The sequence below is a fragment of the Oncorhynchus keta genome, chromosome 19 (genome assembly GCF_023373465.1).
Source record: "Oncorhynchus keta strain PuntledgeMale-10-30-2019 chromosome 19, Oket_V2, whole genome shotgun sequence".
NCBI lineage: Eukaryota > Metazoa > Chordata > Actinopteri > Salmoniformes > Salmonidae > Oncorhynchus > Oncorhynchus keta.
This window is the reverse complement of record NC_068439.1, coordinates 4152395-4177866: the sequence shown is the minus strand read 5'-3', so window position 1 is coordinate 4177866 and position 25472 is coordinate 4152395. Positions and strand designations below refer to the sequence as shown.

The 25472-nt window shown below is 47.8% G+C and overlaps 1 protein-coding gene across 1 annotated transcript in view; it reads left to right on the top strand.

Annotated features, from left to right (window-relative positions):
- The window catches only part of LOC118378371 (CUB and sushi domain-containing protein 1-like), a 926375-nt gene that overhangs the window by 334499 nt on the left and 566404 nt on the right, over window positions 1-25472 (top strand). Inside the window, 2 exon segments of the mRNA XM_052471760.1 lie at window positions 19838-19925; window positions 25204-25328. Coding sequence (XP_052327720.1) covers window positions 19838-19925; window positions 25204-25328 — 213 coding nt within the window.

Sequence of the window (25472 nt, the reverse complement as noted above, 5' to 3'; positions counted from 1 at the left end):
CTGATGATTCATGGGGGGGAACTGATGATTCATGGGGACCTGATGATTCATGGGGGGGAACTGGTGATTCATGGGGGGGAACTGGTGATTCATGGGGAACTGATGATTCATGGGGAACTGGTGATTCATGGGGGGAACTGGTGATTCATGGGGGGAACTGGTGATTCATGGGGGGGGAACTGGTGATTCATGGGGGGAACTGGTGATTCATTGGGGGGACATGATGATTCATGGGGGGGAACTGATGATTCATGGGGGGGAACTGGTGATTCATGGGGGGGAACTGGTGATTCATGGGGGAACTGATGATCCATGGGGGAACTGATGATCCATGGGGGGAACTGGTGATTCATGCGGGGAACTGGTGATTCATGGGGGAACTGATGATTCATGGGGGGGAACTGGTGATTCATGGGGGGGAACTGGTGATTCATGGGGGGGAACTGATGATTCATGGGGGAACTGATGATTCATGGGGGGGAACTGGTGATTCATGGGGGAACTGGTGATTCATGGGGGAACTGATGATTCATGGGGGGAATTGATGATTCATGGGGGAACTGGTGATTCATGGGGGAACTGATGATTCATGGGGGGAACTGATGATTCATGGGGGAACTGGTGATTCATGGGGGAACTGGTGATTCATGGGGAACTGGTGATTCATGGGGGGAACTGATGATTCATGGGGAACTGGTGATTCATGGGGACCTGATGATTCATGGGGGGGAACTGGTGATTCATGGGGGGGAACTGGTGATTCATGGGGAACTGGTGATTCATGGGGGGAACTGGTGATTCATGGGGGGGACATGGGAGGGGTTTCAGTCCGAGACTCATAGCTACGTGGCAAGTTCTCATTGGTCCAAATTGTCTATACATTGAGCCTGAAACAGGATAATTGGTATTTTACCATTTTCCCAATTTTATTGCAAATAATTCTAATTTGTCAACCACGGGCTGAGCTTGGGTATAAACTACATCCTGCCTCGTTGTTCAGTGGAGAGAAGACACTGAGGACAGGGAAGAATAAACATCTACCATCTACTTTCCAGCATAACAACTGTGATACGTTCTCTTAGAATAAACATATCGTTCTCCCCCTGATTTGCTTTGGGTTTCTTTATTATTAAACAATAACATCAACTGCCAACGATGGTCTTATTACCACACCTATACGTGTGGAAGTAGAGTTCCCAGTTGTTGTACACTTGTTCGATGTACACCTTTCGAATTCTCTTCTACAACGGTTTTTCTGCAAAGTCACCCAACGGGTGGCCTCTCTCTCTGTCCCCAGTGGTGGAACGGTTACAGAGATAAAGATAAATTATTGTCTAAAACAGAGGGAGGGATACATGAGAGTAGAACCAGAGGGAAGAGATTAGAAGGTTTGTAAAGAAATCGGTGTGTCGCGGGTCGGACGAAGTCAGGCGCAGGACACAGAACTGAGTAAAAATTTAACTTTACTCAAAATAAAGATGTGTTTCCCAATGGGAAACACATCAGCTCACAGAAGTACTGACCACTTCACAACGAATTAACACGCACAACAACCATGTGGGAAAACAGAGAGTTAAATAATGAACATGTCATTTGGGGGAATTGAAACCAGGTGTGTAAAACAAAAGACAAAACAAATGGAAAATGAAAAGTGGATCGGCGATGGCTAGAAGACAGGTGGCGTTGACCGCCCGAGCAAGGAGAGGGACCGAGTTCGGGCGGAAGTCGTGACAAGGTTTTAAAGATACAGGAGGTGTTGAAGTGTGTCCCGAACAGCACCTGATTCCCTACGTGCACTAAGTGCTCTGTCGGGCCCTGGTCAAATGTAGTGCAGCAGCAGGAGAATAAGCTGCGATTTGTGACCGTTGTTTTAGCGAGTGAGTAAATATGCAGAGAGAGTAATGGACGACAGCAGTGACTGCATGGCCGGCCCTTTTCTCCGTGGCTCAGTGGCAGTCAGCGAGAGCACAGTGTGTTCCAAATAGTACCCAATTCACTATTAAGTGCACTACTTTTGACTTGTGTTGTTTGAAGGTATTACACAACATAGGGGATAGGGTGCCAGTCTTCATTATCTTCAGTCCACTGAGTCTTGATGTACATGTTCTAACACCTTCAGCAGGAGAAGACTGAGGGAGGCAGTGGAGGGGAGGGGAGAGGCTCTCTGCCCTTTTGTTCTATGTATTTACCTCTTCCTCCCACCCTCGTCTTCCTCTTTCACCTCTTCCTCCCACCCTCGTCTTCCTCTTTCACCTCTTCCTCCCAGCCTCGTCTTCCTCTTTCACCTCTTCCTCCCACCCTCGTCTTCCTCTTTCACCTCTTCCTCCCAGCCTCGTCTTCCTCTTTCACCTCTTCCTCCCAGCCTCGTCTTCCTCTTTCACCTCTTCCTCCCACCCTCGTCTTCCTCTTTCACCTCTTCCTCCCACCCTCGTCTTCCTCTTTCACCTCTTCCTCCCACCCTCGTCTTCCTCTTTCACCTCTTCCTCCCACCCTCGTCTTCCTCTTTCACCTCTTCCTCCCACCCTCGTCTTCCTCTTTCACCTCTTCCTCCCACCCTCGTCTTCCTCTTTCACCTCTTCCTCCCACCCTCGTCTTCCTCTTTCACCTCTTCCTCCCACCCTCGTCTTTCTCTTTCACCTCTTCCTCCCACCCTCGTCTTCCTCTTTCACCTCTTCCTCCCACCCTCATCTTCCTCTTTCACCTCTTCCTCCCACCCTTGTCTCCTCTTTCACATCTTCCTCCCACCCTCGTCTACCTCTTTCACCTTTTCCTATTATCTGCTGTGCAGTTACTTTCTCCTTTAACTTAACCTCAACAAGTCCCTCCCCCTATTCCTCTTTTCCACCTCCATCACCTCATACCCATCTCCTCTGGTCCTCTACCTCCATCACCTCATACCCATCTCCTCTGGTCCTCTTCCTCCATCACCTCATACCCATCTCCTCTGGTCCTCTTCCTCCATCACCTCATACCCATCTCCTCTACCTCCATCACCTCATTCCCATCTCCTCTAGTCCTCTACCTCCATCACCTCATACCCATCTCCTCTAGTCATCTACCTCCATCACATTATACCCATCTCCTCTAGTCATCTACCTCCATCTCCCCATACCCATCTCCTCTAGTCCTCTACCTCCATCACCTCATACCCATCTCCTCTAGTCCTCTACCTCCATCACCTCATACCTATCTCCTCTAGTCCTCTACCTCCATCACCTCATACCTATCTCCTCTAGTCATCTACCTCCATCTCCTCATACCCATCTCCTCTAGTCCTCTACCTCCATCACCTCATACCTATCTCCTCTAGTCCTCTACCTCCATCACCTCATACCCATCTCCTCTAGTCCTCTACCTCCATCACCTCATACCTATCTCCTCTGGTCCTCTACCTCCATCACCTCATACCCATCTCCTCTGGTCCTCTACCTCCATCACGTTATACCCATCTCTTCTAGTCATCTACCTCCATCACCTCATACCCATCTCCTCTAGTCATCTACCTCCATCACCTCATACCCATCTCCTCTAGTCATCTACCTCCATCACCTCATACCCATCTCCTCTAGTCATCTACCTCCATCACCTCATACCCATCTCCTCTAGTCCTCTACCTCCATCACCTCATACCCACCTCCTCTAGTCATCTACCTCCATCACCTCATATACCCATCTCCTCTAGTCATCTACCTCCATCTCCTCATACCCATCTCCTCTGGTCCTCTACCTCCATCACCTCATACCCATCTTCTCTAGTCTTCTACCCCCATCACCTCATACCCATCTCCTCTAGTCCTCTACCTCCATCACCTCATACCCATCTCCTCTAGTCCTCTACCTCCATCTCCTCATACCCATATCTTCTAGTCTTCTACCTCCATCACCTCATACCCATCTTCTCTAGTCTTCTACCCCCATCACCTCATACCCATCTCCTCTAGTCATCTACCTCCATCACCTCATACCCATCTCCTCTAGTCCTCTACCTCCATCACCTCATACCCATCTCCTCTACCCTCCATCACCTCATACCCATCTCCTCTAGTCCTCTACCTCCATCACCTCATACCCATCTCCTCTACCTCCATCACCTCATACCCATCTCCTCTAGTCATCTACCTCCATCACCTCATACCCATCTCCTCTAGTCCTCTACCTCCATCACCTCATACCCATCTCCTCTACCTCCATCACCTCATACCCATCTCCTCTAGTCCTCTACCTCCATCACCTCATACCCATCTCCTCTAGTCCTCTACCTCCAACACCTCATACCCATCTCCTCTAGTCCTCTACCTCCATCACCTCATACCCATCTCTAGTCCTCTACCTCCATCACCTCATACCCATCTCCTCTAGTCCTCTACCTCCATCACCTCATACCCATCTCCTCTAGTCCTCTACCTCCATCACCTCATACCCATCTCCTCTAGTCCTCTACCTCCATCACCTCATACCCATCTCCTCTAGTCCTCTACCTCCATCACCTCATACCCATCTCCTCTAGTCCTCTACCTCCATCACCTCATACCCATCTCCTCTAGTCCTCTACCTCCATCACCTCATACCCATCTCCTCTAGTCCTCTACCTCCATCACCTCATACCCATCTCCTCAAGTCATCTACCTCCATCACCTCATACCCATCTCCTCTAGTCATCTACCTCCATCACCTCATACCCATCTCCTCTAGTCATCTACCTCCATCACCTCATACCCATCTCCTCTAGTCCTCTACCTCCATCACCTCATACCTGGCCTTCTCCTCTGGTCCTCTACCTGCATCACCTCATACCCATCTCCTCTAGTCCTCTACCTCCATCACCTCATACCCATCTCCTCTAGTCCTATACCTCCAAAAAATCACCTCATACCCATCTCCTCAAATCCTCTTATAAAGGACCTCCATCACCAACATACCCATCTCCAATGGCTACCTCCATCACCGCATACCAATCTCCTCTAGTCCTCTACCTCCATCACCTCATACCCATCTCTGTCCTCTACCTCCATCACCTCATACCCATCTCCTCTGGTCCTCTACCTCCATCACCTCATACCCATCTCCTCTAGTCCTCTACCTCCATCACCTCTGTACCCATCTCCTCTAGTCCTCTACCTCCATCACCTCATACCATCTCCTCTAGTCCTATAGCCTCCATCACCTGTATACCCATCTCCTCTAGTCCTCTACCTCCATCTCTGTACTCATACCTCATCTCTCTAGTCCTCTGTACCTCCATCACCTGTACCGTATACCCATAACCCTGTACCAGTAACCCTAACCCTAACCTGTACCGTAACCCCTGTAACCCTATCCCGTAACCCTAATAGCCTCCACATTGACTCTGTACCAACCCCAACCTAACCCCAACCCCAACGACTCTGTACTAACCCTAACCCTTGACTCTGCCCTTCTCCACATTGACTTTATTTTCATTCTCATTATTCTCTCCTCCACCTCTTCCTCTCTCCGTCCTGCTGCCGTGGTAACCGACCATTTTTTCGTTCCCCTAACGATGACAAGCCTGGCCTTTTCTCCCTCATCAATATTCAGAGCCGCCCAGAGTCTCGGCTAATCAGCCGGTGTCACATTGGCTTTGGCCCTGCCTGTCGGGCCTTTGACCCCGCCCTGTCTGTTAAGGGCCCTGCCGGGGTTGGCTGGCTCACCGACCCTGTGTCACTTCCCCTTCCTGTCTCAATCAGTTGATATGTTTTAGCAGGATGCTGTCGTATGGGAGGAGAGGGGTAAAGATATTTTGAACTAAAAACTTTAAAAAATGATACTGTTGATTATGATGAGGGCCAGAGGCAGGAAGAGTGCACAGGGAATATAATTACATAACCTTACAGAATTTATTAGGAATATTATGGCTAAAATAATACGATGTTTTTGCTGAACCAGTTATAAAGGAATTTATAAATAATAAATAAATTATAAATAAATTATAAATAAATTATAAATAAATACATCATTCTGAAATGTAATTATCTGTCACTTATTAACAGTGTTGCATATTTTTCTGATAACCACTAACAGCCAGAAGTGTCTCCGGAGACAATGGCATCACGTCACAAACACTCAAATCACATCAAATATGGTTTAACTCTACCTACCTGTACATATTACCTCAATTACCTCGACTAAACCTGTACCCCTTTCACATGGACTCTGTACCAGTACCCCTGTATATAGCCTCCACATGGACTCTGTACCGTAACACCCTGTATATAGCCTCCACACTGACTATGTACCGTAACACCCTGTATATAGCCTCCACACTGACTATGTACCGTAATACCCTGTATATAGCCTCCACATTGACTCTGTACCGTAATACCCTGTATATAGCCTCCACATTGACTCTGTACCAGTACACCCTGTATATAGCCTCCACATTGACTCTGTACCGTAACACCCTGTATATAGCCTCCACATTGACTCTGTACCGTAATACCCTGTATATAGCCTCCACATTGACTCTATACCGTAACACCCTGTATATAGCCTCCACATTGACTCTGTACCGGTACCCCCTGTATATAGCCTCCACATTGACTCTGTACCGTAACACCCTGTATATATCCTCCACATTGACTATGTACCGTAATACCCTGTATATAGCCTCCACATTGACTCTGTACCATAACACCCTGTATATAGCCTCCACATTGACTCTGTACCGTAATACCCTGTATATAGCCTCCACATTGACTCTGTACCGTAACACCCTGTATATAGTCTCCACATTGACTCTGTACCGTAACACCCTGTATATAGCCTCCACATTGACTCTGTACCGTAATACCCTGTATATAGCCTCCACATTGACTCTGTACCGTAATACCCTGTATATAGCCTCCACATTGACTCTGTACCGTAACACCCTGTATATAGCCTCCACATTGACTCTGTACCGTAATACCCTGTATATAGCCTCCACATTGACTCTGTACCGTAATACCCTGTATATAGCCTCCACATTGACTCTGTACCGTAACACCCTGTATATAGCCTCCACATTGACTCTGTACCGTAATACCCTGTATATAGTCTCCACATTGACTCTGTACCATAACACCCTGTATATAGCCTCCACATTGACTCTGTACCGTAACACCCTGTATATAGCCTCCACATTGACTCTGTACCGTAACACCCTGTATATAGCCTCCACATTGACTCTGTACCGTAATACCCTGTATATAGCCTCCACATTGACTCTGTACCGTAACACCCTGTATATAGCCTCCACATTGACTCTGTACCGTAATACCCTGTATATAGCCTCCACATTGACTCTGTACCGTAATAGTTTATAGCCTCCACATTGACTCTGTACCGTAATACCCTGTATATAGCCTCCACATTGACTCTGTACCGTAATACCCTGTATATAGCCTCCACATTGACTCTGTACCGTAATACCCTGTATATAGCCTCCACATTGACTCTGTACCGTAATACCCTGTATATAGCCTCCACATTGACTCTGTACCGTAATACCCTGTATATAGCCTCCACATTGACTCTGTACCGTAATACCCTGTATATAGTCTCCACATTGACTCTGTACCGTAACACCCTGTATATACCCTCCACATTGACTCTGTACCGTAATACCCTGTATATAGCCTCCACATTGACTCTGTACCGTAATACCCTGTATATAGCCTCCACATTGACTCTGTACCGTAATACCCTGTATATAGCCTCCACATTGACTCTGTACCGTAATACCCTGTATATAGCCTCCACATTGACTCTGTACCGTAATACCCTGTATATAGCCTCGCTGTTATCATTTTTTTGCTCTTGAACTATTTCTTATTTGTATTTACATTTTTTATTTAACAATTTTCCTTTAAAACTGCATTGTTAGTTAAGGGCTTGTAAGTAAGCATTCCACTGTAAGTTCTACTACACCTGTTGTATTCAGCATTTCACTGTGAGGTCTACTACACCTGTTGTATTCAGCATTTCACTGTAAGTTCTACTACACCTGTTGCATTCAGCATTCCACTGTAAGTTCTACTACACCTGTTGCATTTAGCATTTCACTGTAAGGTCTACTACACCTGTTGTATTCAGCATTTCACTGTGAGGTCTACTACACCTGTTGCATTCATCATTTCACTGTGAGGTCTACTACACCTGTTGTATTCAGCATTTCACTGTGAGGTCTACTACACCTGTTGTATTCAGCATTTCACTGTAAGGTCTACTAACCCTGTTGTATTCAGCATTTCACTGTGAGGTCTACTACACCTGTTGTATTCAGCATTTCACTGTAAGGTCTACTACACCTGTTGTATTCAGCATTTCACTGTAAGGTCTACTACACCTGTTGGATTCAGCATTTCACTGTGAGGTCTACTACACCTGTTGTATTCAGCATTTCACTGTGATGTCTACTACACCTGTTGTATTCAGCATTTCACTGTGAGGTCTACGACACCTGTTGTATTCAGCATTTCACTGTGAGGTCTACTACACCTGTTGTATTCAGCATTTCACTGTGAGGTCTACTACACCTGTTGTATTCAGCATTTCACTGTAAGGTCTACTACACCTGTTGTATTCAGCATTTCACTGTGAGTTCTACTACACCTGTTGTATTCAGCATTTCACTGTAAGGTCTACTACACCTGTTGTATTCAGCATTTCACTGTGAGGTCTACTACACCTGTTGTATTCAGCATTTCACTGTGAGGTCTACTACACCTGTTGTATTCAGCATTTCACTGTGAGGTCTACTACACCTGTTTTATTCAGCATTCCACTGTAAGTTCTACTACACCTGTTGTATTCGGCGCATTTGACAATTTATATTTATTTTGATTTAAAATGCAGGCCCAAAATATTAACATTTGAAATGCTATGTTATTTAATATGTTTTTTTTCGTGGCAAGAAAGCTCAGAGGCAATCCCTTCTGGCTCTAGTAATGAGGGATGTCAGAGCAGGCAGAATGCTGTAGGAAACTGTACCAATGTGTTTCATCAAATTGGACTGAGAAACCAACTGTGATTGATATATACAGTTGAAGTCGGAAGTTTACATACACCTTCGCCAAATTCATTTAAACTCAGTTTTTGACAATTCCTGACATTTAATCCTAGTAAAAAAACCTGTCTTAGGTCAGTTAGGATCACTACTTTATTTTATGAATGTGAAATGTCAGAAGAACAGTAGAGAGAATGATTTATTTCAGCTTTTATTTCTTTCATCACATTCCCAGTGGGTCAGAATGTATTTGGTAGCATTGCCTTTAAATTGCATAGCCTGGGTAAAACATTTCGGGTAGCCTTCCACAAGCTTCCCACAATAAGTTGGGTGAATTTTGGCCCATTCTTCCTGACAGAGCTGGTGTAACTGAGTCAGGTTTGTAGGCCTCCTTGCTCGCACACACTTTGTCAGTTCTGCACACAAATTGTCTATAGGATTGAGGTCAAGGCTTTATGGTGGCCACTCCAGTACCTTGACATTGTTGTCCTTCAGCCATTTTGCCACAACTTTGTAAGTTATGCTTGGGGTCATTGTCCATTTGGAAGACCCATTTGCGACCAAGCTTTAACTTCCTGATGGATGTCTTGAGATGTTGCTTCAATATATCCACATAATTGTACATCATTTCCCCCCTCAGGATGCCATCTATTGTGTGAACCACCAGTCATGCAGCAAAGCACCCCCTTCACGGTTGGGATGCTGTTCAAACATAACGATGGTCATTATGGCCAAACAGTTCTATTTTTGTTTCATCAGACCAGAGGACATTTCTCCAGAAAATACGATCTTTGTCCCCATGTGCAGTTGCGAACTATGCTGTTTTTTAAAAAATGTTATGGCTGAGTGGCCTTTCAGCTTTTGTCGATATAGGTATTTTGTCGTTTTACTGTGGATACTTGTGTACCTGTTTCCTCCAGCATCTTCACATGGTCCTTTGCTGTTGTTCTGGGATTGATTTGCACATTTCACACCAAAGTACGTTCATCTCTCGGAGAACGAATGTGTTTCCTTCCTGAGCGGTATGACGGCTGTGTGGTGTTTATACTTGCATACTATTGTTTGTACAGATACAAATTGCTCCCAAGCATGAACCAGACTTGTTGAAGTGTACAATTTTTTTTCTGAGGTCTTGGTTAATTTATTTTGAGTTTCCCATGATGTCAAGCAAAGAGGCACTGAGTTTAAAGGTAGGCCTTGAAATACATCCACAGGTACAACTCCAATTAACTAACATAATGTCAATAAGCCTATCAGAAGCTTCTAAAGCCATGACATCATTTTCTGGAATTTTCCAAGCTGTTTAAAGGCACAGTCAACTGAGTGTATGTTAACTTCTGACCCACTGGAATTGTGATACAGCAAATTATTAGTGAAATAATCTGTCTGTAAACTATTGTTGGAAAAAGTACTTGTGTCATGCACAAAATAGACCAACTTTCCATAGTTTGTTATCAAGTTTATTAACAATAAATTTGTGGAGTGGTTGAAAAAATGAGTTTTAATGACTACGTAAACTTCCGACTTCAACTCTATGTGTTGATGCTTGAAACAGTGATATTCATCAAGGTTTAGGGTTATTAGGTTATTCATATTATTATTAAGTATTATTATTATTATTAGGTTTTCATAACACTTTTCTTTTTCCGCATTTCTTTACGTTACGGTTCTAAAATGTATTACATCATTTTCTCCCCTCATCAATCTACACAATGACATCACAATACCTCATAATGACATCACAATACCTCATAATGACGTCACAATACCTCATAATAATGACATCGCAATACCTCATAATGACATCACAATACCTCATAATGACATCACAATACCTCATAATGACATCACGATACCTCATAATGACAAAGCAATTATTTTTTTGCAAATGAATATAAATATTTACATAACTATTTAGAACCTTTACTCAGTACTTTGTTGAAGAACCTTTGGCAGCGATTTACAGCCTCAAGTCTTCTTGGGTTTCTCATATTCTACTCTAAAGATCCTCTACGGGATTATTTGACCTATATTTGAACTAGGCAACTGAGTTAAGAACAAATTCTTATTTTCAATGATGGCCTAGGAACAGTGGGTTAGCTTGCCTGTTCAGGGGCAGAATGACAGTTTGGAAAATGTCAGCTCGGGGGTTTGAAATTGCAACCTTCCGGTAACTAGTCCAACTCTCTAACCACTAGGCTACGCTGCCTACCACTTTGAAGATGCAAAATATGTTTTATTGTGAAAGAAACACAAAAATACATCAGAAAAAATATTTAAAAAACTGAACTTGCATAACTATTCACCCCCCCAAGTCAATACTTTGGAGAGCCACCTTTTGCAGCAATTACAGCTGCAAGTCTCTTGGGGTATGTCTCTATAAGCTTGGCACATCTAGCCACTGGTATTGTTGTCCATTCTTCAAGGCAATACTTCTCCAGCTTCTTCAAGTTGGATGGGTTCCTGCTGGTGTACAACCATCTTTAAGTCATACCACAGATTCTCAATTGGATTGAGGTCTGGGCTTTTACTAGGCCATTCCAAGGCATTTAAATGTTTCCTTAAACCACTCGTGTGTTGCTTTAGCAGAATGCTTGTGGTCATTGTCCTGCTCGAAGGCGAACCTCTGTCCCAGTCTCAAATCTCTGGAATTTCCCTGTATTTAGCGCCAACCATCATTCCCTCAATTCTGACCAGTTTCCCAATCCTGCCGATGAAAAACATCCCCACAGCATGATGCTGGCACTACCATGCTTCACTGTGGGGATCATGCTCTTGGGGTGACAAGAGGTGTTGGGTTTGTGCCAGTCATAGCGTTTTCCTTGATGGCCAAACAGCTCAATTTTAGTCTCAAATGACCAGAGTACCTTCGTCCATATGGAGTCTCCCAGATTTTTTTTTTTTTAAGCAATGGCTTTTTTCTGGCCCATCTTCCGTAAAGCCCAGCTCTGTGGAGTGTACGGCTTAAAGTGGCCCCATGGACAGATACTCCAATCTCCGCTGTGGAGCTTTGCAGCTCCTTCAGGGTTATCTTTGGTCTCTTTGTTGCCTCTCTGATTAATGCCCTCCTTGCCTGGTCCGTGAGTTTTGGTGGGAGGCCCTCTCTTGGCAGGTTTGTTGTGGTGCCATATTCTTTCAATTTTTTTTAATAGTGGATCTAATGGTGCACCCTGGGATGTTTATAACCCAACCCTGATCTCTACTTCTCCACAACTTTGTCCCTGTTTGGAGAAGCTCCTCTTCGTGGTATTTTTAAATAATGCATTTAATGGTGTTCCGTGGGATGTTCAAAGTTTCAGATATTATTTTATAACCGAATCCTGATCTGTACTTCTCCACCACTTTGTCCCTGACCTGTTTGGAGAGCTCCTTGGTCTTCGTACTTCACCACTTTGTCCCTGACCTGTTTGGAGAAGCTCCTTGGTCTTCGTACTTCACCACTTTGTCCCTGACCTGTTTGGAGAGCTCCTTGGTCTTCGTACTTCACCACTTTGTCCCTGACCTGTTTGGAGAGCTCCTTGGTCTTCGTACTTCACCACTTTGTCCCTGACCTGTTTGGAGAAGCTCCTTGGTCTTCGTGGTGCCGCTGATTTGTGGTGCCCCTTTGCTTAGTGGTGATGCAGACTCTGGGGTCCTTTCAGAACAGGTGTATATATACTGAGATCATGTGACAGATAGTGTGACACCTAGATTGCACACAGGTGGACTTTATGTAACTAATTATATGACTTATGAAGGTAATTGGTTGCACCAGATCTTTTTTCAGGGCTTCATAGCAGAGGGGGTGAATATATATGCACGCAACACTTTTCCATTTATTTTAATATTAAATAAGTTATTTTTTTAATTTCACTTCACCAATTCAGACTATTTTGTGTATGTCCATTACATGAAATCCAAATAAAAATAAATGTGAATTACAGGTTGTAACACAATAGGAAAAATGGCAAGGGCAGGAATAAGTTTGGAAGGCAGTGTATTTTCAGATTCTCCAGAGATGTTTGATCCGGGCTCTGGCGGGGCCAGTCAAGGACATTCTGAGACGTTGTCTTGGTAGTGTAATAGACCACTGGGTCCTGAGCTTTCCTCCTTTTCCCCTGTCCCTTTATGTTTAGTTTGGCCAGGCGGCTCTAGGAAGGTTCCTGGGGTTCCTGAGGTTCACTGTGTTCTTGGGGACCTTCAATGCCCCCCCCCCCCAGATCTGTGCCTCGACACAATCCCATCTCAGAGCTCTACGGACAATTCTATCGACCTCATGACTTTGATTTTTGCTCTGATATGCACTGTCAACTTTGGGACCTTATATATAGAGTTGTGTCTCTTTCCAAATCACGTCCAATCAATTTAATTTATCACACGTTGACTCCAATCAAGATGAAGCCACATCTCAAGGATGATCAATGGAGACAGGATGCACCTGAGATCAATGTTGAGTCTCATAGCAACGGGTCTGATGCGTATGGCAATAAGTTTATTTCTGTTTGTTATTTGCAAAAAAACTGTTTTTGCTTTGTCATTATGGGATATTGAGTGTAGATTAATGAGGAAAATGTGCAATTTAATCCATTTTATAATAAGGCTGTTTGGGTTGAAACACTGTGATTGTTTTTTTACTGGTAAGACTCTTTCATCTTTTGTTTATTTTACTCTCTCCCCTTCCCTATCTATCCTCTCCCCTTCCCTCTCTCTCCACTCTCTCTCTCTCTCTCTCCCTTCCCTATCTATCCACCCCCTCTCTCTCTCTCTCTCCCTTCCCTTCCTATCTATCCACCCTCTATCCACTCTCTCTCTCTCTCTCTCTCTCATCCCTTCCATATCTATCCACCCTCTCTCTCTCTCTCTGTCTCTCTCTCATCCCTTCCCTATCTATCCACCCCTCTCTCTCTCTCTCTCTCTCTCTCTCTAACTCTCCCCTTCCCTATCTATCCACCTCTCTCTCTCTCTCTCCCTTCCCTATCTCTCTCTCTCTCTCTCTCTCTCTCTCATCCCTTCCCTATCTATCCACCCCTCTCTCTCTCTCTCCCCTATCTATCCACCCTCTCTCTCTCTCTCCTCCCCTTCCCTATCTATCCACCCCTCTCTCTCTCTCTCTCTCTCTCTCCTTCCCTATCTATCCACCCCTCTCTCTCTCTCTCTCTCTCTTCTCTATCCACCCCTCTCTCTCTCCCTTCCCTATCTATCCTCCTCTCTCTCTCTCTCTCTCTCCCTTCCCTATCTATCCACCCCTCTCTCTCTCTCTCTCTCTCTCTCCCTTCCCTATCTATCCACCCCTCTCTCTCTCTCTCCCTTCCCTATCTATCCACCTCTCTCTCTCTCTCTCTCTCTCCCCTTCCCTATCTATCCACCCTCTCTCTCTCTCTCTCTCCCTTCCCTATCTATCCACCCCTCTCTCTCCTCTCTCTCTCTCCTTCCCTATCTATCCACCCCCTCTCCTCTCTCTCTCTCTCTCTCTCATCCCTTCCCTATCTATCCTCCCCTCTCTCTCTCTCTCTCTCCCCTTCCCTATCTATCCTCCCCTCTCTCTCTCTCTCTTCCCTATCTATCCACCCCTCTCTCTCTCTCTCTCTCTCTCTCTCTCCTCCTTCCCTATCTATCCTCCCCTCTCTCTCTCTCCCCTTCCCTATCTATCCACCCCTCTCTCTCTCTCTCTCTCTCCCCTTCCCTATCTATCCACCCCTCTCTCTCTCTCTCTCTCTCTCCCTCTCCCTATCTATCCACCCCTCTCTCTCTCTCTCTCTCTCCCCTTCCCTATCTATCCACCCCTCTCTCTCTCTCTCTGTCTCTCTCTCTCTCCCCTTCCCTATCTATCCACCCCTCTCTCTCTCTCTCTCTCTCTCTCTCTCCCTTCCCTATCTATCCTCCCCTCTCTCTCTCTCTCCTTTCCCTATCTATCCACCCCTCTCTCTCTCTCTCTCTCTCTCTCCCCTTCCCTATCTATCCACCTCTCTCTCTCTCCCTTCCCTATCTATCCACCCCTCTCTCTCTCTCTCTCCCCTTCCCTATCTATCCTCCCCTCTCTCTCTCTCTCTCTCTCCCTTCCCTATCTATCCTCCCCTCTCTCTCTCTCCCCTCCCTCCCCTTCCCTATCTATCCACCCTCTCTCTCTCTCTCTCCCCTTCCCTATCTATCCTCCCCTCTCTCTCTCTCTCTCCCTTCCCTATCTATCCACCCTCTCTCTCTCTCTCTCTCTCTCCCTTCCCTATCTATCCACCCCCTCTCTCTCTCTCTCTCCCCTTCCCTATCTATCCACCTCTCTCCTCTCTCTCTCTCTCCCCTTCCCTATCTATCCACCTCTCTCTCTCTCTCTCTCTCCCCTTCCCTATCTATCCACCCCTCTCTCTCTCTCTCTCCCCTTCCCTATCTATCCACCCCTCTCTCTCTCTCTCTCTCTCCCTTCCATCCCTTCCCTATCTATCCCCCCTCTCTCTCTCTCTCTCTCTCCCCTTCCCTATCTATCCACCCCTCTCTCTCTCCTCTTCCCTATCTATCCACCCCTCTCTCTCTCTCCTCTCTCTCTCTCTCTCTCTCCTTCCCTATCTATCCTCCCCTCTCTCTCTCTCCCTTCCCTCTATCCCCTTCCTCTATCTCTCTCTCCCCTTCCCTATCTATCCTCTCTCTCTCTCTCTCCCTTCCCTATCTATCCTCCCCTCTCTCTCTCTCTCTCTCCCTTCCTATCTATCCTCCCCCTCTCTCTCCCTTCCCTATCTATCTACCCCTCTCTCTCTCTCTCTCTCCCTTTCCCTATCTATCCACCCCTCTCTCTCTCTCTCTCTCTCTCCCTTCCCTATCTATCCACCCCTCTCTCTCTCTCTCTCTCTCTCCCTTCCCTATCTATCCTCCCCTCTCTCTCTCTCTCCCCTTCCCTATCTATCCACCCCTCTCTCTCTCTCTCTCTCTCCCCTTCCCTATCTATCTACCCCTCTCTCTCTCTCTCTCTCTCCCCTTCCCTATCTATCCACCCTCTCTCTCTCTCTCTCTCTCTTCCCTATCTATCCACCCCTCTCTCTCTCTCTCTCTCTCTCCCCTTCCCTATCTATCCCCCCTCTCTCTCTCTCTCTCTCCCCTTCCCTATCTATCCACCCCTCTCTCTCTCTCTCTCTCTCTCTCTCCCTTCCCTATCTATCCACCCCTCTCTCTCTCTCTCTCTCCCCTTCCCTATCTATCCACCCTCTCTCTCTCTCTCTCTCTCTCTCTCCCTTCCCTATCTATCTCCCCTCTCTCTCTCTCTCTCTCCCCTTCCCTATATCTATCCACCCCTCTCTCTCTCTCTCTCTCCCCTTCCCTATCTATCCTCCCCTCTCTCTCTCTCTCCCTTCCCTATCTATCCACCCCTCTCTCTCTCTCTCTCTCTTCCCTATCTATCCACCCCTTCCCCCTATCTATCCACCCTCTCTCTCTCTCTCTCCTCTTCCCTATCTATCCACCCCTCTCTCTCTCTCTCTCCTTCCCTATCTATCCACCCCTCTCTCTCTCTCTCTCTCTCTCCTTCCCTATCTATCCACCCCTCTCTCTCTCTCTCTCTCCCCTTCCCTATCTATCCACCTCCTCTCTCTCTCTCTCCCCTTCTATCTCTCTCTCTCCCTTCCCTATCTATCCACCCCTCCTCTCTCTCTCTCTCTCTCTCCTTCCCTATCTATCCACCCCTCTCCTCTCTCTCTCTCCCCTTCCCTATCTATCCACCCCTCTCTCTCTCTCTCTCCTTCCCTTCCCTATCTATCCACCCCTCTCTCTCTCTCTCTCTCTCCCCTTCCCTATCTATCCACCCCTCTCTCTCTCTCTCTCTCCCCTTCCCTATCTATCTATCCACCCCTCTCTCTCTCTCTCTCTCCCTTCCCTATCTATCCACCCCCTCTCTCTCTCTCTCTCCCCTTCCCTATCTATCCACCCCTCTCTCTCTCTCTCTCCCCTTCCCTATCTATCTACCACCCTCTCTCTCTCTCTCTCTCCCCTTCCCTATCCCTATCTATCCACCCCTCTCTCTCTCTCTCTCCCCTTCCCTATCTATCCATCCCCTCTCTCTCTCTCTCTCCCTTCCCTATCTATCTATCCACCCTCTCTCTCTCTCTCCCCTTCCCTATCTATCCACCCCTCTCTCTCTCTCTCTCTCCCCTTCCCTATCTATCCACCCCTCTCTCTCTCTCTCTCTCCCCTATCTATCTATCCACCTCTCTCTCTCTCTCTCTCCCCTTCCCTATCTATCCACCCCCTCTCTCTCTCTCCCTTCCCTATCTATCCACTCTCTCTCTCTCCTTCCCTATCTATCCACCCCCTCTCTCTCTCTCTTCCCCTTCCCTATCTATCCACCCCTCTCTCTCTCTCTCCTTCCCTATCTATCCTTCCCTCTCTCTCTCTCCCCTTCCCTATCTATCCTCCCCTCTCTCTCTCTCCCTTTCCCTATCTATCCACCCCTCTCTCTCTCTCTCTCCCTCTATCCCCCTTCCCTATCTCTCTCTCCCCTCCCTATCTATCCACCCTCTCTCTCTCTCTCCCCTTCCCTATCTATCTATCCACCCCTCTCTCTCTCTCTCTCCCCTTCCCTATCTATCCACCCCTCTCTCTCTCTCTCTCCCCTTCCCTCTCTATCCCCCCCTCTCTCTCTCTCTCTCCCCTTCCCTATCTATCTCTCCACCCCTCTCTCTCTCTCTCTCTCCCCTTCCCTATCTATCCACCCCTCTCTCTCTCTCTCTCCCCTTCCCTATCTATCTATCCACCCCTCTCTCTCTCTCTCTCCTTTCCCTATCTATCCACCCCTCTCTCTCTCTCTCTCTCTCTCCCCTTCCCTATCTATCCACCCCTCTCTCTCTCTCTCCCCTTCCCTATCTATCCTCCCCTCTCTCTCTCTCCCTTCCCTATCTATCCACCCCTCTCTCTCTCTCTCTCTCCCCCTTCCCTATCTATCCACCCCTCTCTCTCTCTCTCTCTCCCCTTCCCTATCTATCCACCCTCTCTCTCTCTCTCTCTCCCCTTCCCTATCTATCCTCCCCTCTCTCTCTCTCTCTCTCCCCTTCCCTATCTATCCACCCCTCTCTCTCTCTCTCTCTCTCTCCTTCCCTATCTATCCACCCCTCTCTCTCTCTCTCCCCTTCCCTATCTATCCACCTCTCTCTCTCTCTCTCTCTCTCTCCCCCTTCCCTATCTATCCACCCCTCTCTCTCTCTCTCTCTCCCCTTCCCTATCTATCCACCCCTCTCTCTCCCTCTCTCTCTCTCCCCTTCCCTATCTATCCACCCTCTCTCTCTCTCTCTCTCTCTCTCTAACTCTCATCCCTTCCCTATCTATCCTCCCCTCTCTCTCTCTCTCTCTCTCCCCTTCCCTATCTATCCTCCCCTCTCTCTCTCTCCCCTTCCCTATCTATCCACCCCTCTCTCTCTCTCTCTCTCTCTCTCTCTCTCTCTCTCTCTCTCCTTCCCTATCTATCCTCCCCTCTCTCTCTCTCCCTTCCCTATCTATCCTCCACCTCTCTCTCTCTCTCTCTCTCCCCCCTTCCCTCTCTATCCTCCCCTCTCTCTCTCTCCCCTTCCCTATCTATCCTCCCCTCTCTCTCTCTCTCTCTCTCTCTCTCTCCCCTTCCCTATCTATCCTCCCTCTCTCTCTCTCCCCTTCCCTATCTATCTACCCTCTCTCTCTCTCTCTCTCTCTCCCCCTTCCCTATCTATCCACCCCTCTCTCTCTCTCTCTCTCTCCCCTTCCCTATCTATCCACCCCTCTCTCTCTCTCTCTCTCTCTCTATCTCTCTCCCCTTCCCTATCTATCCACCCCTCTCTCTCTCTCTCTCCCCTTCCCTATCTATCCACCCCTCTCTCTCTCTCTCTCTCTCCCCTTCCCTATCTATCCACCCCTCTCTCTCTCTCTCTCTCCTTCCCTATCTATCCTCCCCTCTCTCCCTCTCTCTCTCCTTCCCTATCTATCCACCTCTCTCTCTCTCTCTCTCCCCTTCCCTATCTATCCACCCTCTCTCTCTCTCTCTCTCCCCTTCCCTCTCTATCCACCTCTCTCTCTCTCTCTCTCTCTCTCCCCTTCCCTATCTATCCACCCCTCTCTCTCTCTCTCTCTCTCTCTCTCTCTCCCTTCCCTATCTATCCTCCCTCTCTCCCTCTCTCTCTCCCCTTCCCTATCTATCCACCCCTCTCTCTCTCTCTCTCTCTCTCCCTTCCCTATCTATCCACCCCTCTCTCTCTCTCTCTCTCTCCCCTTCCCTATCTATCCACCTCTCTCTCTCTCTCTCTCTCTCTCCCCTTCCCTATCTATCCCCCCCTCTCTCTCTCTCTCTCTCTCCCTTCCCTATCTATCCAACTCTCTCTCTCTCTCTCTCTCTCTCTCTCCCCTTCCCTATCTATCCTCCCCTCTCTCTCTCCCCCTTCCCTATCTATCCTCCCCTCTCTCTCTCTCTCTCTCTCTCCCTTCCCTATCTATCCTCCCCTCTCTCTCTCTCCCCTTCCCTATCTATCCTCCCTCTCTCTCTCTCCCCTTCCCTATCTATCTACCCCTCTCTCTCTCTCTCTCTCTCTCCCCTTCCCTCTCTATCCACCCCTCTCTCTCTCTCTCTCTCCCTTCCCTATCTATCCCCCCCTCTCTCTCTCTCTCTCTCCCCTTCCCTCTCTATCCCCCCCTCTCTCTCTCTCTCTCTCTCCCCTTCCCTCTCTATCCACCCCTCTCTCTCTCTCTCTCTCTCTCCCCTTCCCTATCTATCCACCCCTCTCTCTCTCTCTCTCTCTCTCTAACTCTCATCCCTTCCCTATCTATCCACCCCTCTCTCTCTCTCTCTCTCTCTCTCTCTCTCCCCTTCCCTATCTATCCACCCCTCTCTCTCCCTCTCTCTCATCCCCCTCTCAGTGTCTCAGATGGGCGTGGCCCAGGGACCTAACATGTGTCCAGACCCGGGGATCCCTGACCGAGGGAAGAGAAAAGGATCAGACTTCAGGTAAAAACACAACATACAGAACAGGAAGAGAAATAGACAATTAGAGGAGAGAGAGAAGGAGAGAGGAGAAGGAGAGAGAGAAGGAGAGAGAGAGGAGAGAGAGAAGGAGAGAAGGAGAGAGGAGAGAGGAGAGAGGAGAGAGAGAGAGAGAGAGAGAGAAGGAGAGAGAGAAGAGGAGAGAGAAGAGAGAGAAGGAGAGAGGAGAGAGTGAAGGAGAGAGAGAAGGATAGAGAAGGAGAAGGAGAGAGGGAAGGAGAGAGAGGAGAGAGAGAAGGAGAGAAGGAGAGAGGAGAGAGAGGAGAGAGGAGAGAGAGAGAGAGAGCGAGAGAAGGTGGGAGGAGAGAGTGAGAAGGAGAGAGGGAAGGAGTGAGAAGGAGAGAGAGAAGGAGAGAGAGGAGTGAGGAGGGAGAGAAGGAGTGAGGAGAAGGAGTGAGAGAAGGAGAGAGAGGAGTGAGGAGAAGGAGAGAGAGAAGAAGAGAGGAGAGAGAGGAGAGAGAGAAGAAGAGAGAGAAGGAGAGAGAGAAGGAGAGAGGAGAGAGAGAAGGAGAGAGAGAAGGATAGAGGAGAGAGATGAGAGAGAGAGAGAGGAGAGAGAGAAGGAGAAGGAGAGAGGGAAGGAGAGAGAGGAGAGAGAGAAGGAGAGAGGAGAGAGATGAGAGAAGGTGGGAGGAGAGAGTGAGAAGGAGAGAGGGAAGGAGTGAGGAGAAGGAGAGAGAGAAGGAGAGAGAGGAGTGAGGAGGGAGAGAAGGAGTGAGGAGAAGGAGTGAGAGAAGGAGAGAGAGGAGTGAGGAGAAGGAGTGAGGAGAAGGAGAGAGGAGAAGGTGAAAATGTATTGAGGAAGAGAAAACAATGCATGTGTTGTTTTCAAAAATGCGACTAAGGAACCACTGGGTATAGAGGTAATGCCTCAGGACTAGACCACTGGGTATAGAGAGGTAATGACTCAGGACTAGACCACTGGGTATAGAGAGGTAATGCCTCAGGACTAGACCACTGGGTATAGAGGTAATGACTCAGGACTAGACCACTGGGTATAGAGAGGTAATGACTCAGGACTAGACCACTGGGTAGAGAGGTAATGCCTCAGGACTAGACCACTGGGTATAGAGAGGTAATGCCTCAGGAATAGACCACTGGGTAGAGAGGTAATGACTCAGGACTAGACCACTGGGTATAGAGAGGTAATGACTCAGGACTAGACCACTGGGTATAGAGAGGTAATGACTCAGGACTAGACCACTGGGTATAGAGAGGTAATGCCTCAGGAATAGACCACTGGGTATAGAGGTAATGCCTCAGGACTAGACCACTGGGTATAGAGAGGTAATGCCTCAGGACTAGACCACTGGGTATAGAGAGGTAATGACTCAGGACTAGACCACTGGGTATAGAGAGGTAATGCCTCAGGACTAGACCACTGGGTATAGAGAGGTAATGCCTCAGGACTAGACCACTGGGTATAGAGAGGTAATGCCTCAGGACTAGACCACTGGGTATAGAAAGGTAATGCCTCAGGACTAGACCACTGGGTATAGAGAGGTAATGCCTCAGGACTAGACCACTGGGTATAGAGAGGTAATGCCTCAGGACTAGACCACTGGGTATAGAGAGGTAATGCCTCAGGACTAGACCACTGGGTATAGAGAGGTAATGACTCAGGACTAGACCACTGGGTATAGAGGTAATGCCTCAGGACTAGACCACTGGGTATAGAGAGGTAATGACTCAGGACTAGACCACTGGGTATAGAGGTAATGCCTCAGGACTAGACCACTGGGTATAGAGAGGTAATGACTCAGGACTAGACCACTGGGTATAGAGAGGTAATGCCTCAGGACTAGACCACTGGGTATAGAGGTAATGCCTCAGGACTAGACCACTGGGTATAGAGAGGTAATGCCTCAGGACTAGACCACTGGGTATAGAGAGGTAATGCCTCAGGACTAGACCACTGGGTATAGAGAGGTAATGCCTCAGGAATAGACCACTGGGTATAGAGAGGTAATGCCTCAGGAATAGACCACTGGGTATAGAGAGGTAATGACTCAGGACTAGACCACTGGGTATAGAGAGGTAATGCCTCAGGACTAGACCACTGGGTATAGAGAGGTAATGCCTCAGGACTAGACCACTGGGTATAGAGGTAATGCCTCAGGAATAGACCACTGGGTATAGAGAGGTAATGCCTCAGGACTAGACCACTGGGTATAGAGGTAATGCCTCAGGACTAGACCACTGGGTATAGAGAGGTAATGCCTCAGGACTAGACCACTGGGTATAGAGAGGTAATGCCTCAGGACTAGACCACTGGGTATAGAGGTAATGCCTCAGGACTAGACCACTGGGTATAGAGAGGTAATGCCTCAGGACTAGACCACTGGGTATAGAGAGGTAATGCCTCAGGACTAGACCACTGGGTATAGAGAGGTAATGCCTCAGGAATAGACCACTGGGTATAGAGAGGTAATGCCTCAGGAATAGACCACTGGGTATAGAGAGGTAATGACTCAGGACTAGACCACTGGGTATAGAGAGGTAATGCCTCAGGACTAGACCACTGGGTATAGAGGTAATGCCTCAGGACTAGACCATTGGGTATAGAGAGGTAATGCCTCAGGACTAGACCACTGGGTATAGAGAGGTAATGCCTCAGGAATAGACCACTGGGTATAGAGAGGTAATGACTCAGGACTAGACCACTGGGTATAGAGAGGTAATGCCTCAGGACTAGACCACTGGGTATAGAGAGGTAATGCCTCAGGACTAGACCACTGGGTATAGAGAGGTAATGCCTCAGGACTAGACCACTGGGTATAGAGGTAATGCCTCAGGACTAGACCATTGGGTATAGAGAGGTAATGCCTCAGGACTAGACCATTGGGTATAGAGAGGTAATGCCTCAGGACTAGACCACTGGGTATAGAGAGGTAATGCCTCAGGAATAGACCACTGGGTATAGAGAGGTAATGACTCAGGACTAGACCACTGGGTATAGAGAGGTAATGCCTCAGGACTAGACCACTGGGTATAGAGGTAATGCCTCAGGACTAGACCATTGGGTATAGAGAGGTAATGCCTCAGGACTAGACCACTGGGTATAGAGAGGTAATGCCTCAGGAATAGACCACTGGGTATAGAGAGGTAATGACTCAGGACTAGACCACTGGGTATAGAGAGGTAATGCCTCAGGACTAGACCACTGGGTATAGAGAGGTAATGCCTCAGGACTAGACCACTGGGTATGGAGAGGTAATGCCTCAGGACTAGACCACTGGGTATGGAGAGGTAATGCCTCAGGACTAGAAAACTGGGTATAGAGAGGTAATGCCTCAGGACTAGACCACTGGGTATAGAGAGGTAATGACTCAGGACTAGACCACTGGGTATAGAGAGGTAATGACTCAGGACTAGACCACTGGGTATAGAGAGGTAATGACTCAGGACTAGACCACTGGGTATAGAGAGGTAATGCCTCAGGACTAGACCACTGGGTATAGAGAGGTAATGCCTCAGGACTAGACCACTGGGTATGGAGAGGTAATGCCTCAGGACTAGACCACTGGGTATAGAGAGGTAATGCCTCAGGACTAGACCACTGGGTATGGAGAGGTAATGCCTCAGGACTAGACCACTGGGTATAGAGAGGTAATGACTCAGGACTAGACCACTGGGTATAGAGAGGTAATGCCTCAGGACTAGACCACTGGGTATAGAGAGGTAATGCCTCAGGACTAGACCACTGGGTATAGAGAGGTAATGACTCAGGACTAGACCACTGGGTATAGAGAGGTAATGACTCAGGACTAGACCACTGGGTATAGAGAGGTAATGCCTCAGGACTAGACCACTGGGTATAGAGAGGTAATGCCTCAGGACTAGACCACTGGGTATAGAGGTAATGCCTCAGGACTAGACCACTGGGTATAGAGAGGTAATGCCTCAGGACTAGACCACTGGGTATAGAGGTAATGCCTCAGGACTAGACCACTGGGTATAGAGAGGTAATGCCTCAGGACTAGACCACTGGGTAGAGAGGTAATGCCTCAGGACTAGACCACTGGGTAGAGAGGTAATGCCTCAGGACTAGACCACTGGGTATAGAGAGGTAATGACTCAGGACTAGACCACTGGGTATAGAGAGGTAATGCCTCAGGACTAGACCACTGGGTATAGAGAGGTAATGCCTCAGGACTAGACCACTGGGTATAGAGGTAATGCCTCAGGACTAGACCATTGGGTATAGAGAGGTAATGCCTCAGGACTAGACCACTGGGTATAGAGAGGTAATGCCTCAGGACTAGACCACTGGGTATAGAGAGGTAATGCCTCAGGACTAGACCACTGGGTATAGAGAGGTAATGCCTCAGGACTAGACCACTGGGTATAGAGAGGTAATGCCTCAGGACTAGACCACTGGGTATAGAGAGGTAATGACTCAGGACTAGACCACTGGGTATAGAGAGGTAATGACTCAGGACTAGACCACTGGGTATAGAGAGGTAATGACTCAGGACTAGACCACTGGGTATAGAGAGGTAATGCCTCAGGACTAGACCACTGGGTATAGAGAGGTAATGCCTCAGGACTAGACCACTGGGTAGAGAGGTAATGCCTCAGGACTAGACCACTGGGTAGAGAGGTAATGCCTCAGGACTAGACCACTGGGTATAGAGAGGTAATGACTCAGGACTAGACCACTGGGTATAGAGAGGTAATGCCTCAGGACTAGACCACTGGGTATAGAGAGGTAATGACTCAGGACTAGACCACTGGGTATAGAGGTAATGCCTCAGGAATAGACCACTGGGTATAGAGAGGTAATGCCTCAGGACTAGACCACTGGGTATAGAGGTAATGCCTCAGGACTAGACCACTGGGTATGGAGAGGTAATGCCTCAGGAATAAACCACTGGATATAGAGAGGTAATGCCTCAGGACTAGACCACTTGGTATAGAGAGGTAATGACTATGGTATAGACCACTGGGTATAGAGAGGTAATGCCTCAGGACTAGACCACTGGGTATAGAGAGGTAATACCTCAGGACGAGACCACTGGGTATAGAGGTAATGCTCAGGAATAGACCACTGGGTATGGAGAGCTAATGCCTCAGGAATAGACCACTGCGTATGGAGAGGTGATGACCCACTGGGTATAGAGAGGTAATGGGTCAGAAATAGACCACTGGGTATAGAGGTAATGCCTCAGGAATAGACCACTGGGTATAGAGAGGTAATGACTGTGTGTATAACCCTCTGTCTCTCTACCTCCCCCTACAGGCGAGGTGCCACAGTGCACTTCTCCTGTGATGAGGGTTATGAGCTGCAGGGCTCTAAGAGCATCAGCTGCCTGAGAGTCACAGACAGCTACGTAGGCTGGAGCGACGACCGACCCATCTGCAGAGGTATGGGAGTCTTTAAGGGTGCGTGTGTGTGTGTGTGTGTGTGTGTGTGTGTGTGTGTGTGTGTGTGTGTGTGTGTGTGTGTGTGTGTGTGTGTGTGTGTGTGTGTGTGTGTGTGTGTGTGTGTGTGTGTGTGTGTGTGTGTGT